This window comes from Mytilus californianus, unplaced genomic scaffold (assembly GCF_021869535.1).
Source record: "Mytilus californianus isolate M0D057914Y unplaced genomic scaffold, xbMytCali1.0.p SCAF_14, whole genome shotgun sequence".
Classification (NCBI taxonomy): domain Eukaryota; kingdom Metazoa; phylum Mollusca; class Bivalvia; order Mytilida; family Mytilidae; genus Mytilus; species Mytilus californianus.
The window spans coordinates 39,223,559-39,238,879 of NW_026262626.1; the positions used below are offsets into that span (position 1 = coordinate 39,223,559).

Consider the following 15,321-nt stretch of genomic DNA (forward strand, 5'->3'; position numbering starts at 1 on the left):
TTTAACAAAAGCGCACCACAACTCACGTGTTTCTGTATGTTTTATTGAAATGATTGTTAAATTCAAAAATAAGATAGTAAATAACAAGATATTAGTCTCTAAGCATATTTCATGTTATTGTTTTGTTTCAGCGCTACATTATTAGATTGATATTTATTTAAGTACATTATGGTTTTTTTATTCTTGAAGATTTACAGTATTTGGCCTCCTTTTTATGATTTTTGTGAAGAAACATTCTTGTTAGAACATGTTGCATATTGACAGGTTATTTTCGTAAAAAAAAACAACATTTGAATGGCAAAAAAAAACAATCCTAAAACAAAATGCAATTGCTGATATTTCTTCTAATGAACATTTGACTTAGATAAATAAAGATTGAAATTGTTATACCTCTTCATATTTCAAATTCGAAAGTATTGGACAAAGATGGCAGACAATTTGGACGACGAGTGGTGGGAAAAACAAAATAATCAAGTCCCTGGTAAATTACTAGTCTACGTGAATGTTTTTAATATCCAAGGATACAAATCACAATTCACTTTTTTCAGACATTAATCTATTTTAAAAAATAAACGTGAGCGTTCGCTTTTAAAAGCTTTTTAAACACTGCACATGTAGGGTTCCACGAAGGTCAAAATCTAGCACGTGTACAAGTGAAAAATAGCATATATATTTAAAAATTACAGTAAGTTTATTTATATCCGATCTTTGATATTCTCCTTATGCTTATCTTATTAGAGGTCAAAGAAAAAAAGTATAATAGCCTTTCAAGACGTCATAATGAATCCATGACAAATCGCCCCACTGGCAAATCGCCCCACACCTAATCGCCCCACTTTTTCACCAACTCGCCCCACTTTCTGAAAAATCGCCCCTCTTTTGTTTACCAACTCGCCCCACTTATGAAAAAGGGTAAAATCCGATTGAAAATAGGTTGAATAACTTGCTCCAGGGGTAAAAATCCCTCTGAAATAAGGTCTGTCAACTCACCCCACTTGTGAAAAATAGATAAATCCTGATGAATTTAGTAATGCCAACTCGACCATCTTGATGCAAAAGATGCAATCCTGTTGTATATCTATGTTCCTGTCCCACTCATCAATAAAATCAATACCTATGAATTTCCTCAAGTTAGAATTTTATTAAATGTTAACATGGTTAATATCCATATTTCATTAAAAATTATTTTTTTAAAATAAAAACATTTTTTTTATGCCAAAAGTTGGACATGGACAGAGAAATGAAAAGACCTGAACGGACCTGAAAATCTATGGTCAGACTTATTCTAACTTCAATAACTTTTTTAATATTCGATGGATATCTTTCAACTTTAGATTTTGTGAAACTAAAAGTTCAAAATATTGATAATATTAAAAAAAAATATGAAAAATATCGTTGGGGTGTCAAAACTCGGACCTGAACGGAAAATTAAATAACCTGAATTGACTTGAAAATCTGCGGTCAGATTTATTCAAGTTCTTTAACTGTTTTCAATCAATCTCCTTGAAATATGAATTTTGTTATAGGAAAGGTACAATATATCATTGAAATGATAAAGAATTTTATCGAAAAAATAATCGTTGAGTTACAAAATCGGACCTTGTCCGGGAAATAAAAGACCTGAAAGGACAAGACCTGAATGGATCATACGGGCAGATGTATTTAAACTGACACAACATTATTTTTCTATTTGTTTTTATTTTAAATAAAATTATATTGAAGAGAACGAATGACTTTATATTTATACAGGAACATATTTGAATACCAAATACCTTGTTGATGATGAAACCTGGACCTTAAGAAAAAAAAAAGATTACCCGTTGAAATTATTCAAACTAATTCAACTTGCTATTAGGTGATAAATGGATCATTAGTCTAAATAAACATTTCATTTTAATCTTTTAATTGGATTATCACTATATCTTGTTACCAGGTTACACGAACTAAACTCGGTCACAAATTTAACTATAAACTTTACAAATAAAATATATAAGCATATATATCAAATAATTAGTGAATTCAGATCAACGCTCTAACTTTTTATAAATAGTCAATTTTGAATCGTTTTTAGTCAGAATAAAAATATTCAACAAAGTGCTTACAAGTATAGTTTCCAACGTTATTATACATGTTATATCAGAATGTCTCTTGCATTGCCATTACCTTTACTAGCTGAACACACCAGACTAACACCATACCGAGACGCTTTGCAGAGACTACTCTCACAAGCGACCAAATGACATAGAAGTTAACAACTTATAGGTCACCATAAGACCTTCAACAATGAGCTACATAGTACAACCACTGAAGTACTTGGGACAGGCACACAAAGATTGTGACGGGGTTATCCTAGTTTAAAGCCACCAAACCTTTTTCCGAATTATTCATTTCTATGGTATATCCTGTCTCTTTGACTTATAAGTTTTGACATGCAAGTTTTGATTATTCTTTGGTATCTCCCGTCTTTTTTACTTGTATCAGTTTTGAGTATCCTATTAGTATCTCCCGTCAATAAAAATTAGAAAGAAGATGTGGTGTGATCCTAATGAGACCAAATGACATAGAACATGAAAAGTTGACAACCATATTTTTCGTCTATGTTATTTTTTTTTATCGTTTTAAAAAAATATTAGCGTAATTTTAGGCTCATTCAGATTTTTTTAATTCTCCGTTCAGGTCCGAGTTTTGACACCCCAACGATATTTTTCATATTTTTTTTTAATATTATCATTATATTGAACTTTTAGTTTCACAAAATCTAAAGTTGAAAGATATCCACCGAATATTAAAAAAGTTATTGAAGTTAGAATAAGTCCGACCATAGATTTTCAGGTCCGTTCAGGTCTTTTCATTTCTCCGTTCAGGTCCAACTTTTGGCATCAAAAAAATGTTTTTTATTTAAAAAAAAATAATTATTAATGAAATATGGATATTAACATTCAATAAAATTCTAACTTGAGGAAATTCCGTTGAATAATAAAAAGTTATTGCAATTTGAATAATTTGAGTCGTATATCTTCAGGTCTATTCAGGTCTTTTCAGGTCCACTTTCAGGTCTTTAGTGTATCCCACGGGATTTAACACTTTTCACAAGTGGGGCGAGTTGGTTAACCAGTTTGGGGCGGTTTTTTTTAAAGTGGGGCGAGTTGGTGAAAAAGTGGGGCGATTTGGTGTGGGGCGATTTGCCAGTGGGGCGATTTGTCCTGCTTCCCGTCATAATTATTTGGACTAATAAGAGCGGTGAGGCAGGTAATACCTGTGGAAGGGGATGATGTCAGTATAAAATATTTTTGGAATTCAAGCATATTTTACTCACTCCAATATGTCCAAGTCCAGTGACAAATTAAATGAGACTGGAAGAAAGAAAGCAATTTCTGTGCAAATGCAGGAAATTGAAAAAGTAAAAAAAAAAAAATAACGATTTTGAGTTCATTAGTCATGTTAGTCATGTTCGTAGAATGATTTTTTTTTCTTTTCATTTTATTGATTTTCTTACTGTAATTGTGGACTTCATCCCCATATTACAACATTTCAATTTAAAGTAAAAAAAGATACTTGAAAATAGCTGAGACTACTACATGTATCATGACTATAAGACAGGTCAGTCAGCGGATTATTTGATGTAAGAATGAGACAACTGGATGACTGGGACCAACTTATATGAAAAAAAAAATGCTTGTGGTAATACATGTAACTTTTGTTTTATTTGCACAAATATTTGTTTTATTCTTCAAAAATCATCAAAATCTTGAAAATATAGGATAAAAAATAAAGTTTTAGAATAAATTGTTTAACTACTTATGATGTTATTTTTTTTCTTTTTATCATGTTTAGCTAAGGAACATTTAAAAAAAAATGAGACAAAATCAATACCAAATGGTCATGTGGTTCAACCTCCTCAATTAATGTAATATTGAAATCATCGTAGAATAGCAAAACCACATCAAAAACTGTCATGTCAAACATGTTAAACTCTTATATAAAAACAGAAATCCACACAGAAATAATGCTAAAATTACATCAAGTAATGACTATACAATTTTGAAAAGTGACTAAGCCATATTGAGTATGTAATACAAATTGATGAATCAGCAAGTACTACAGAATTATCAAAACCATGGCATGTAATGAAATTACTACATTAAGCATCACACAATCACGTAATGTTAAAACAACATTGCTTAATGACACAAACACAATAAATAATATAAATAATGTTGAAATCATATTAAGATATGATAAAAGATATCAAGTCAGGCCATAATCTTGCCGGCAAAATGACGATTTAAGTCGCCAAAGAATTTTGAAAATTGCTAAATCTCGCCAGCCAACTGACTTCATGGCGAAGTCAAATCGCTATGAAAATCGATAAAAGGGAGACAACTTGTGAATTACAAGTCTCCCAGGCCAAAAAAAATGGCGACTGACAAGGAAAATCGAGATTTTCGAAACGACCCAGAACTTATACTGTCGACGATCAAATTAAATAAATACAACGGCGACTTTGAACATCCTCGGATATAACATTCAAAATTATTCAAATGGAAAACTGACCGTCTGTTAAAGTTATCATTTTACAATGATTTTTATCTGAGGATGTTGCGTAATCACTCAGCTGATTTGTTTTATTTTTATTTATTACGAGTCGATCAAATTGTACTATTCGGTAGATTAAGGGTGGGAATTAACGGTAGATTTATTATATTCATTGAATAAAAATTGAAATATAAAAGGTAGAAAGACAGCTGATGGATAATGTGGCAAACGTACGACACTTGACCAGCTGTGATCAGCAGTGGATTTTTTTTCACGACCATTTTGTTGACAGCAGATAGGGAAGATATCTTTAAAAAATGATAGAAATTAGCTCTTTATCATTTAATTTATACATGATTGACAGATATTTTCATTTATAGGCTTACAATCTTTAACGAGAATCTCAATTTACAACTACATGTAACATGATGTCCTGGACATTCAATAATGTTTTACAAAATAATGACAAGTGGTGATATAAATTAAATTCCCAGTCATGTGAAATTCATCAGGTAAACTGGGAGTCATATTTTTCTGGACATTTAAAAATAAATTTAGGCAGATGCACATGAATTTAATGCATCATAATATTACTAGGCTACTCCCTCATGTCCCAAGCAACACATTTTATTTAAACTTAAATTGAAGTTGACAGTACAAATGGTATCAATGAATAAATAACAACTATATTGTCTAAACCTTTTTTATTAAGAACTTTCTATATATACCTTTTGTACAATAACATGAAAAAACTGCAAGTATATTTTTTATTGCATATAAAACAATTTCATTGGTGATAAGCACGAGAACACTATGCAACCGAAACGGTAATGGAATCTCACTTCTCCAAGAAATTGACCACTTCTCCCTTCTCTCTCATGGAAGGAGAAGTCACTTCTCCCTCTCCAAAATCCTAGATTAGGCCCTGTCAAGTCATTGTTTAATTACATCAAGTAATATCAAAATGATGATACAATATCTGAATATTGAGAAATATCAAAACATCATAAAGTAATGTCAAAACCATGTCATGTAATGAACAATACATGTATCATAAAGTTATGATAATACCACATACATGTACATGTAAGACAGCTGTCATGTTTCATAGATAATGACGATTTTTTTTCAAATGTTTATCATTAGAACAAAATTATAATTAGATTCAGGTTCAGAATCCAATGATGAAGATGTAGAGATTGAGAAAGCAGACAGCAAACAAAACAAAAGAAAGATCACTACTACTGAAACAGATAAAGATGAGGATCCTCCAAAGAAAAAGAAGAAAAAGAAAAGAAAGGTTAGGGTATAGAATACATGTACATTGGGTTTTATTTTATAAATACAATTTGATATTGAGAACATCTTTAAGGAGCAATATAAAAAAAGAATTGACCTCAGAGGAGTGCTCCAAGTAGTGAAGATCACTGAAAATCACCACTGCAAAAAGTTTGCAGAAGAAAAAGTACTTTAATGATTCACTGAAAGGCAGCTTATTGCAGTAGCATTCCTCATGGTTGAAAAGAAAAGAAAATCAAGTTGATTAAGGATGGGTATTTTCATTTTTGTCTCACATTGGAATTAATATACCCTTTAGGCTTCATACAAATGATTTTGACATAAAAATGGTGGCAAAATGTATGTATGCAGGGTTCCTACCTTACATTGAAAATTAGATAAAGCCTGGAATTTTAATTCAGCCATCCCAAGTCTGGAAATGTCCTTGAACATGTTGAAACTTGCAAAAATCCTAGTTAAACCTTGGAATTTGTAAAAATTCTAAACTTTAGATATTGAAAATATTGAAAAAGATTTACAATTATGCATGTTTCAACTTAATATGCATATCAAACATTATATGAAAGATGGTTCTATTTGGTTTTAAGCTGATTCCTGCTAATGTCCTATAAAATTTATCCATTATGTTTTCTATATTGTACAAATAGATTTGATTCCAGTATAGCCAAAAACAAATATTTCAATTAACAAATTCATCCTTGTTAAAATGTTTGATTTGATATTATATTACAGAGAATTACAGAAGAATTAAAAGAAGGAAGTTCCAAACGAGGCTCTGCTGAACAGCTGGTACAGGTCATCGAGAAACATTTTGATGGGAAACTATCAGCCGTAGAACAGGATGAGATGAAACTTGATACTGGTAATCATTCACTTTTATTAGTGTTTCAGATGAAGCCAGGAATTAATCTGTAACACCATTAGGGGCTGAATATGGGCCCAGTCCCCATAGAAATTATTAAAAAATTTATACAGAATTCACCTGAAATTTTTCTATTCAATTCATGCAAAATTGTACAACCTTCCCCAATCTTATGGACTCGATGCCCCCAAAAAAGTCAAATGTAAATAATGTGTTCTTGCAAGTGAGCATATTTTCTTAGATTCCTACAGAAGCTTTTTTTTTAAATCAGTTTCGTTAGCTGTCAAAACCAAAACTGCTGAAGTACATGTAAATTAGAATGATCAAGGCAACTTCTTACGTTATTTAGGAGATAACTGTATTGCATTTTAAGCTTGGCCTTCGTAAAACGTCGATTTTACTGTCGCAAATTGAGGTTACCTAGAGACACATAGCGGAGCTAGGTAAACGGATATTTGCGAAAGTTAAATCAAGTTTTATGAAGGCCAAGCTTAAAATACAATATAGTTATCTCCATTCTAATGCCACATATCGAAATTAATTCCATTTAATAAATATTTTGGCTTAAAAGTGCCATAAATGAAAAAGTCTGTGAAACTGTTGCATCGTCTTTAACATCTAAACAATGTGACGTCATATGTATACTACGGATGTCAAGCATAAACACTAGATGTACTTATACTTTTTGTATGCTTCTGAATGATTTCAATGTTGACAAAAAGAAGATTTTTGAGGCTCAAAATTTGACTTTCTTGTTTATTTTTTGAGAAATTGTAAACCAAAAAAAATTGGAATTCAAAATTCTTAGTTAAGTTCTTAAGGCTTTCTTAGTTACGGACTGGTAGAATGTGACCCGTCAATATATTTGTCAACATCCAATGAAAATTATCATGACAAACGAATTGCATTATAATATGAGTTCTAATTTGGCAGCTTTATAAACGAGTAAATTCCTTGGCATAGAACTTTACGAAAAATCTCTGAAGCATGAAAAAACTTTTAGGACATTTTTTCATATTTTCATTGTAAATATCCATTAACTTTCATTAAAATATAAACCATAAATTATAAAAGTCAGATTAGGATAATACAATCTCTTCTCCCTTGGTAGTGACTTTGACTTCCTTGAAAAGAACTATTTCTCCCCTCTTTTGAGTTTTGTATGGGTTAATAGATAAATCTTTGTAGTAAGTTATTTAGTGAAAATACTGGTATGTGTTTACGGTTTTCTTTCATACACAAACTTTAAGCTTCGACCCTAACATTTTACTGACAATTTCTTCAATATTATTAGACCTTTTGACCTTATAATTCTTATGGCAACAAAACTTACAGTATGGGTTTTTCTCATTGTTGAAGGCCGGTTGTCTATAATTGCTTACATCCACTTCATTTGAATTTTGGTGGATAGTTGCCTCATAGACAATCATACCACATCTTCTTATTTTTATATTAATAATAATATTTTGTTTGCTTAAGTGTCATATCCTGTTGATAGTCAATATCTTTTCTTTTTAGGTCATGATTTCTATGGTAGTAGTGAGGAAGACCACACACCAACATCATATTTTAGGTCAATATTACCAAAGTGGAATAAACTTTTGAAGACAGAACTAAAGCCAGGATCTCCTCTGGTTCTTGTTCTATGTTCCTCAGCAATCAGAGCAGTAGAATTAAACAGGTAAAATATTATAAAGGATATGCATATTTTGTTCTGGTGCTGGTAAATGCAGAGATAGCTCTGTTTTGAGATTAAATATGAGCCAAGGCAAGTAAAAATGAAGTTTGGCAGTAAAATTATCATGAAAAGATGCCTAAAAGATATATATGATATATAAATTTAAAAAAAGAATTAAATTCGGGCTAATTATAAGTCAAATATTTAGAAGATGGAAGTCTGCAGATATTTTCTTCAAATTCCAGACTGTGTTCAGCTCTATTCATCTTTGCATTTAAAAATCATTTCAATGAGTTTAAAAGATCAAAACATTGAGAGTGATCTCTTCTATTCAAACTGTTGACATTTCATAAATTTGTCTGTCCCTCCTTTTTTGATCTTCTTCAGTTTTAAAAAGGGTGTACACTAAATAGAATTAAAAAGACCAAGTGTATACATATGTAATCGCACTGACCTAGTTGATTATATTAAAGTTATTTGAATTGAAAAGTATATTTTATAGGTATAGAATGTGTACATACATATATGTTTAAAATAATATTTAGGGCATAGGTCAATGTGATAGCAACCAAACATTGAACAACACAAATAATCAAAAGACATCTAGAGGTCAATATATAGTCTTCAACAATCGACAATGTCAGTACATTAATAATCCCATGTCTTAAAAAGTTTAAAATAAATTTTAACAGAAACTAACAAATTTTTAAAATAACCACCAAAAAAGTAATGACACAAGACAATCACAGAAGAGTGTTCCTGTCATGGTTAATATAAAGTGGGATAAGCTTTTTTTTAACTCAACCTTCTCCTTTTTTATCTTAATCTGTTGACTGTTATGAGTATTTATGAATGCAAATATGAATGTCAGAAGGAGAAAGAATACAAACTTTTCTATTTCACTTTTGATTTTTTTTTTAAATATATAACAAATATAATTATATTTAAATGAGTAAAATTAATTTAAAAACTCAATTATACACCTCCATTTATTTCCAATAATTGTTTTGTTCTATTGCTCTTCATAAATTTTCTCTTTAGCAAAGACCAAAGACTTTGAGTTTCCTGAAAAACCACAGACTTCTTGTTTACTTATTTAATTCAATGTTAATGTTAAACCTTTTGTTTATTTCAGAGAATTGAAAGATTTCAAAACAGAAAGTTGTAAATGTGCCAAATTATTTGCCAAACATTTTAAGGTATGACAACAAAACCAGAATTAATTCTTTTGATAATTTTATCACTGAGTAGAATGATCAATTGATGGGCATTTAATGTCTAATGGCAGATACATATATTGCATGCATATTCAAGATGATTTCAGCCATGGCCTATGAATATTCCATGTACTTTTTGAAATAGTCAGATATTTGTTTAACTTTCTTCATCAACTGACCAATCTTCTATTAATCAATTTATGTCTTCAGTAACTTGAAATTGAGTTAAAGTGCACTAGGTAATAAGATTTTTTGTTTTGGTTATATTTTGTTGTTTTTGTTATCCTTAAAGAACAATCTCATACAAGTAGTATACTTATATATATATATATATATATATAAATGAGAAAGGATTAAAACCTGATCTTTCTTTTTCAATATGAAGTTGTATTTCATAACATACATGTAATACAAAAGAAATATAAGAATTACAATCAGTTATACACCTCCAATTATTTGCCGATAATTGACTTTTTATTTTTATGAGATTGGGATTGGCTAACAGTATTTGAACATTTGTCAAAACTTTAATACAGGATACAATATAATCAGCAAAGTGAGCAGTTTGAGGGGAAGCAACTCAGTAATATCTCTGCAATATATTCACCATTTGATGTGTCACAAGACAAAAATAAATGAATTAAAAAGATGAATACATAGTAGTTTTCACTGTTAAATAATGTAGAATAGATTTTTTACTTTTTTTTAGTTAGAAGAACAGCAGAAGTTCCTGGAGAAAAGAGTTTGTCATTTAGGCATTGGAACACCAAACAGAATCTTAGCTTTGTTGAAATTAAGTGAGTTATTTCCCTTTTATGTTGACAGTAAAGTTATTGTAATGGACTAATGGCTAAATGTTAAGCGTCTGTGTCCCATTCTTATACAGGTATAGCCAAAATCTGTCTTCTTTTTTCATCTCCCCAGAAATGTTCAAACTTATTCTCTTCTAATCAGTTCCTATTCAAATGAAAAGACAAAGAAACAAATGTAAAATTGAGAATGGAAATGGGGAATATGTCAAAGAGACAACAACCCAACCATAGAACAGACAACAGCAGAAGGTCACCAACAGGTCTTCAATGCAGCAAGAAATTCCCGCACCCGGAGGCGTCCTTCAGCTGGCCCCTAAACAAATATATATACTAGTTCAGTGATAATGAACGCCATACTAAACTCCAAATTGTACACAAGAAACTAAAATTAAAAATAATACAAGACTGACAAAGGCTAGAGGCTCCTGACTTGGGACAGGCGCAAAAATGCTGCGGGGTTAAACATGTTTATGAGATCTCAACCCTCCCCCTATACCTCTAGCCAATGTAGAAAAGTAAACGCATAACAATACGCACATTAAAATTCAATTCAAGAGAAGTCCGAGTCTGATGTCAGAAGATGTAACCAAAGAAAATAAACAAAATGACAATAATACATAAATAACAACAGACTACTAGCAGTTAACTGACATGCCAGCTCCAGACTTCAATTAAACTGATTGAAAGATTATGTCTTCATCATATGAATATCAGGCACAATCCTTCCCTTTAGGGGTTTAGTATCATACCATCATAACATATATGAAAAGAACATAAAGAAACAAATGTGCATGTTTAAAAGAAATTCCTATTTTGCATTTTAAATACAGAATCTTTCAAGCTTAAGATTATTTTTTTTCCTTCTCTCTGCTAGTATCTCTCATAGGAGAGATAAGCCTTGAAGTTTTGAGTTTTTGAGATGAAAGAATTAAAGAATAACGAATGGAAGAATTCAAATATAAAAAAAATATTCAATGAGTGACCAAACAACACATTAATTCAGGAATGCGGGTAGTGCATGAGTTAATTATCAGTGTTGTTCTGTCACGAGTTGAATATTTTAAGATATTTGAATTCTTTGACTACTTGTTCTTTTTATTACATTGACAATGGGCTTTTTAATGGAATTAAAGTAAGAAATATAAGGAACTATATCTTTTTCTACGTATTAACAATTTGGTTTGATGCGACGTCATTGACAACGTCTTGTCAACACCTATTGTTGTATGAGTTGTTGGGGAGTGCAATTATTGGTTTTTATTTCGCTGGGAAATCACAGTAATTCATTGCAACCAATGTAATAAATGAACATTACACAGGTCCACACTTATAAATTGTAGTCAATATGTGATGGACACTATTGGTCCTTTCCTATAAATCAAAGAGATGAACATCTGTCATAGCACAATATTAAACATAATCATGATAATTAAGACTGAAAATAGAAATCTAGCTTTTCATCAATGGGCTTTTAATTATTGTTATTTAAGTATACACAGAACACAACACTTTTCAAATGGGTCTCAAATGTCAATTTGAAATTATATCCATTTTTATGAACAGGGCCTGAATAGACAATTACTAGAAAACTGCTTTATTTTCTAGTACACATAACAAAGTATCAAAGATTATCCATCCATATCAACTAATACCTTTTTCCAATGTGGAGCAAAACTTTAAAAATTTGATTGTATTTTTCAGAAGCACTACATCCCGATGTAATAAAGGCGGTCGTATTGGACTTTAATTGGAGAGATGTCAAGTCTAAGAGAATTATAGACATTCCCGACGTGAAAGGAGATCTGTTGAATCTAATGAAAGACTATCTTATTCCTCACATAAACAATTCTAAATGTAAAATTGGAATATTATGATATTAAAAGATATGTTTTAGTATATTTTGTGAATTTGCCTTAGAAAATAGGCTACGGTGGAATACATATTTAGCTGTCAAAATATGCACAGAAGCAAAAGCTTAAACATTTGAAAACTTAGCACATATGTGCCAAAGTAAGTAGAAAAATAAAATCAGCAAGCCAATCTGACAAACTGCATATTACGAATAAGTGCTAAAGATTCTAACCATTTCAATGAAAATATAACCACAGAACGGTAAGAAAATTAAACTACCAGTTCAGGAATATTGCTTACAGATTTTGTGAGATTTGACAAAAGTTAACTGGGTTGCGTTCAATATTGTAGCAGCTACATAGTGCTACCTAGATTTTTGCCTACTGAATGAGTAGCTAGCCTAGCTGCTATCAATATCTATGTAGCTACACGTTCAATAGTCATAAATCTACGTAGCCCTATGAGGCCGCTACGATATTGAACGCAACCCAGCACTGGGATAGCAGACAGACTTGTGTTAAAGCCTTAAGCATGTTAATTACCTTTTCTAAAGTATGACAGCCTACTATGTGAATGGTGTCCTCTCATGAGTCTGTTAAAAGTGCCTATATGTTTAAATTACACAACATGAAGAGACAGACTCACTTTATATAAGGACACATGAACCTGATGTATTTTTCACAGACATAGTGACACAACACAACATGCACACATCAAAGACATAGTACACAAGAAACACACAGGGACACAGAATAATAAATGTTTGTTTTATGATAAATGAGTGATATTTGCAGCAATACTAGTAATAAGTAGGATCCTTGATTAAAAGGATGATGATGATTAGTGGCTGCTTAATGTCCAGCAACAAAGTAAATGCATAATCAGGACGAGAACATATTAATTTAATATGAAAATTTACCCTACTTTGTACTAGACCAACTCACTGATCCTGATTATAACATGCTAGTTCTCAAGCTAACAGTTCCAGAGGAAAATATGTTACCATATCCGGCCAAATTATTTTGACTCTGAGCTGACCCGACTTTGCTCTTACTCCTTAATACTGCATGCTTAGCTAAGATGCTGCAAATACCAATTTTATTTTTTGGGTTTTACCTGGCCATGGTTGGAACCCACAACCTCCTTCACTCCAAGTGAACACACTACAATGAGACTGCTCAGGTTTTTTATGAATTTAGCTTTGAACGGTATCAATGGAGTCCTGATTTAACTTGAAATGCCAAATTGTCATTTTAGTACAGCCAGAATGTAAATGACAAACTTTTAAAATAAAAACTTTCTTTTTGTAGCAATCACTACTTATAAAAAGATTATGAACTATATCAGAAAATCTTGCAATGGCATCATACTAGATTGCCAAAATGGTTTCATAGACACTAATGAATCTACTTTTGCTAAAAAAAAACTAGAGGCTCTAATTATATAAAGAGCCTGTGTTGCTCACCTTGGTCTATGTGCATATTCAACAAAGGACACTCTCCAAAGTTGTAGACGAGAATAGAATTCATGACAAAAATCTCTGTTTTGTTGATCTTGGATTGGTGATCATATATAGATATAAGAAGATGTGGTATGAGTGCCAATGAGACAACTCTCCATCCAAGTCAAAATTTATAAAAGTAAACCATTATGGGTCAAAGTACGGTCTTCAATACAGAGCCTTGGCTCACACCGAACCGCAAGCTATAAAGGGCCCCAAAAATTACTAGTGTAAAACCATTCAAACAGGAAAACCAACGGTCTAATCTATATAAAAAACGAGAAACGAGAAACACTTATGAACCACATCAACAAGTGACAACTATTGAACATCAGATTCCTGACTTAGGACAGGTGCAAACAATTGCAGCAGTTTTAAATGTTTTAATGGTACCAAACCTTCACCCTTATCTGAAACAATAGTGTAACATCACAACATAGAAAGACACACTATAAAATATCAATTGAAATGGCTTAACTCAATCAAAAGACATATTAACACCAGTGAACATACACTGAACAAATAAATTTGATCTATGATACAATGTAAATACAAAATAAATAAACTAAGGGAAGAATAATTAAAGTAACAGTCTGTTTAGTTTCTCCCTGTCTTCTTTAGTTTTTGCTCATAACACAAAAGAGGGTGAAAAAAAATCCTCATTTAAGGGCAATCAGTCCTATAAAGAGTGACAGTCTTCTAACTGTATTGGCAAAATTTGACTTCTTAGTAGATCTTGCCTTGCTTATCATCTTTGTGATTTAAAGTGTCTATCTACTTATAACTTTTATCATACAAGGCAAAACACAAAATTGGTTACAATCGTCACTAAAGGGCAATAACTCAAAAAAGGAGTCATCTGACGACTTCCTCTTTATCGTCTAAATTGAAGATCTTGTCTTGCTGATAAGTTTTGCTTATTTAAATTTCTGTCGATCATAATTGTTAAGATACAAGGCAAGATAATGTGGGAAAATGCATCAAAGGGCAATAACTCTAATAAGGAGTCGACTTACGATTTCGACCATGAGACTTGTTTATAGAACTTGTTTTGCTGATCATTTTTGCAATTTAAAGTTTCTCCCTATCTATTATAGTTTTCAAGATAATAGGCCAAAATGAAAAAAAAAAGTGTAAAAATTTGTCATTTAAGGCAAGGACGTATAACTAACATCTAATATACGTCCTTGTTTAAGGGCAAAAACTCCTATAAGAAGTCGTCTGATAGTTTGACCTATGTGAACATTCGGTAGAGCTCAACATTCTGAACATGTTTGCCCTCGTCAGATTTTCTTTATTTATAGCGGTTTTCAAAATAATAGACAAAACTTGCATTTTACCCCTGTGTTCTATTTTCAGCCATGTCGGCCATCGGACACATTTTTTAAACTAGATGCCCCAATGAAGTTTGTGGCCAAGTTTGGATAAATTTTGGCCTAGTAATTTCAGAGGAAAACATTTTTGTAAAAGTTAACGACGACGGACGCCAAGTGATGAGAAAAGCTCACTTGGACCTTCGGGCCAGGTGAACTTTAATTAGATATTGAGGTTTGATGTAAAAAAAG

The 15,321-nt window shown here is 31.4% G+C and overlaps 1 protein-coding gene across 1 annotated transcript; it reads left to right on the forward strand.

Annotated features, from left to right (window-relative positions):
* Positions 1 to 392: 392 nt before the first annotated feature.
* On the forward strand, positions 393 to 12,300 carry LOC127724513 (protein CMSS1-like). The gene is made up of 7 exons (XM_052231497.1): positions 393 to 481; positions 5,700 to 5,836; positions 6,568 to 6,697; positions 8,216 to 8,378; positions 9,511 to 9,574; positions 10,302 to 10,389; positions 12,106 to 12,300. The coding sequence occupies exons 1-7, from the start codon at positions 427 to 429 to the stop codon at positions 12,276 to 12,278; spliced, it is 810 nt and encodes a 269-aa protein (XP_052087457.1). The 5' UTR covers positions 393 to 426; the 3' UTR covers positions 12,279 to 12,300.
* The last annotated feature ends 3,021 nt before the right edge of the window (positions 12,301 to 15,321 follow it).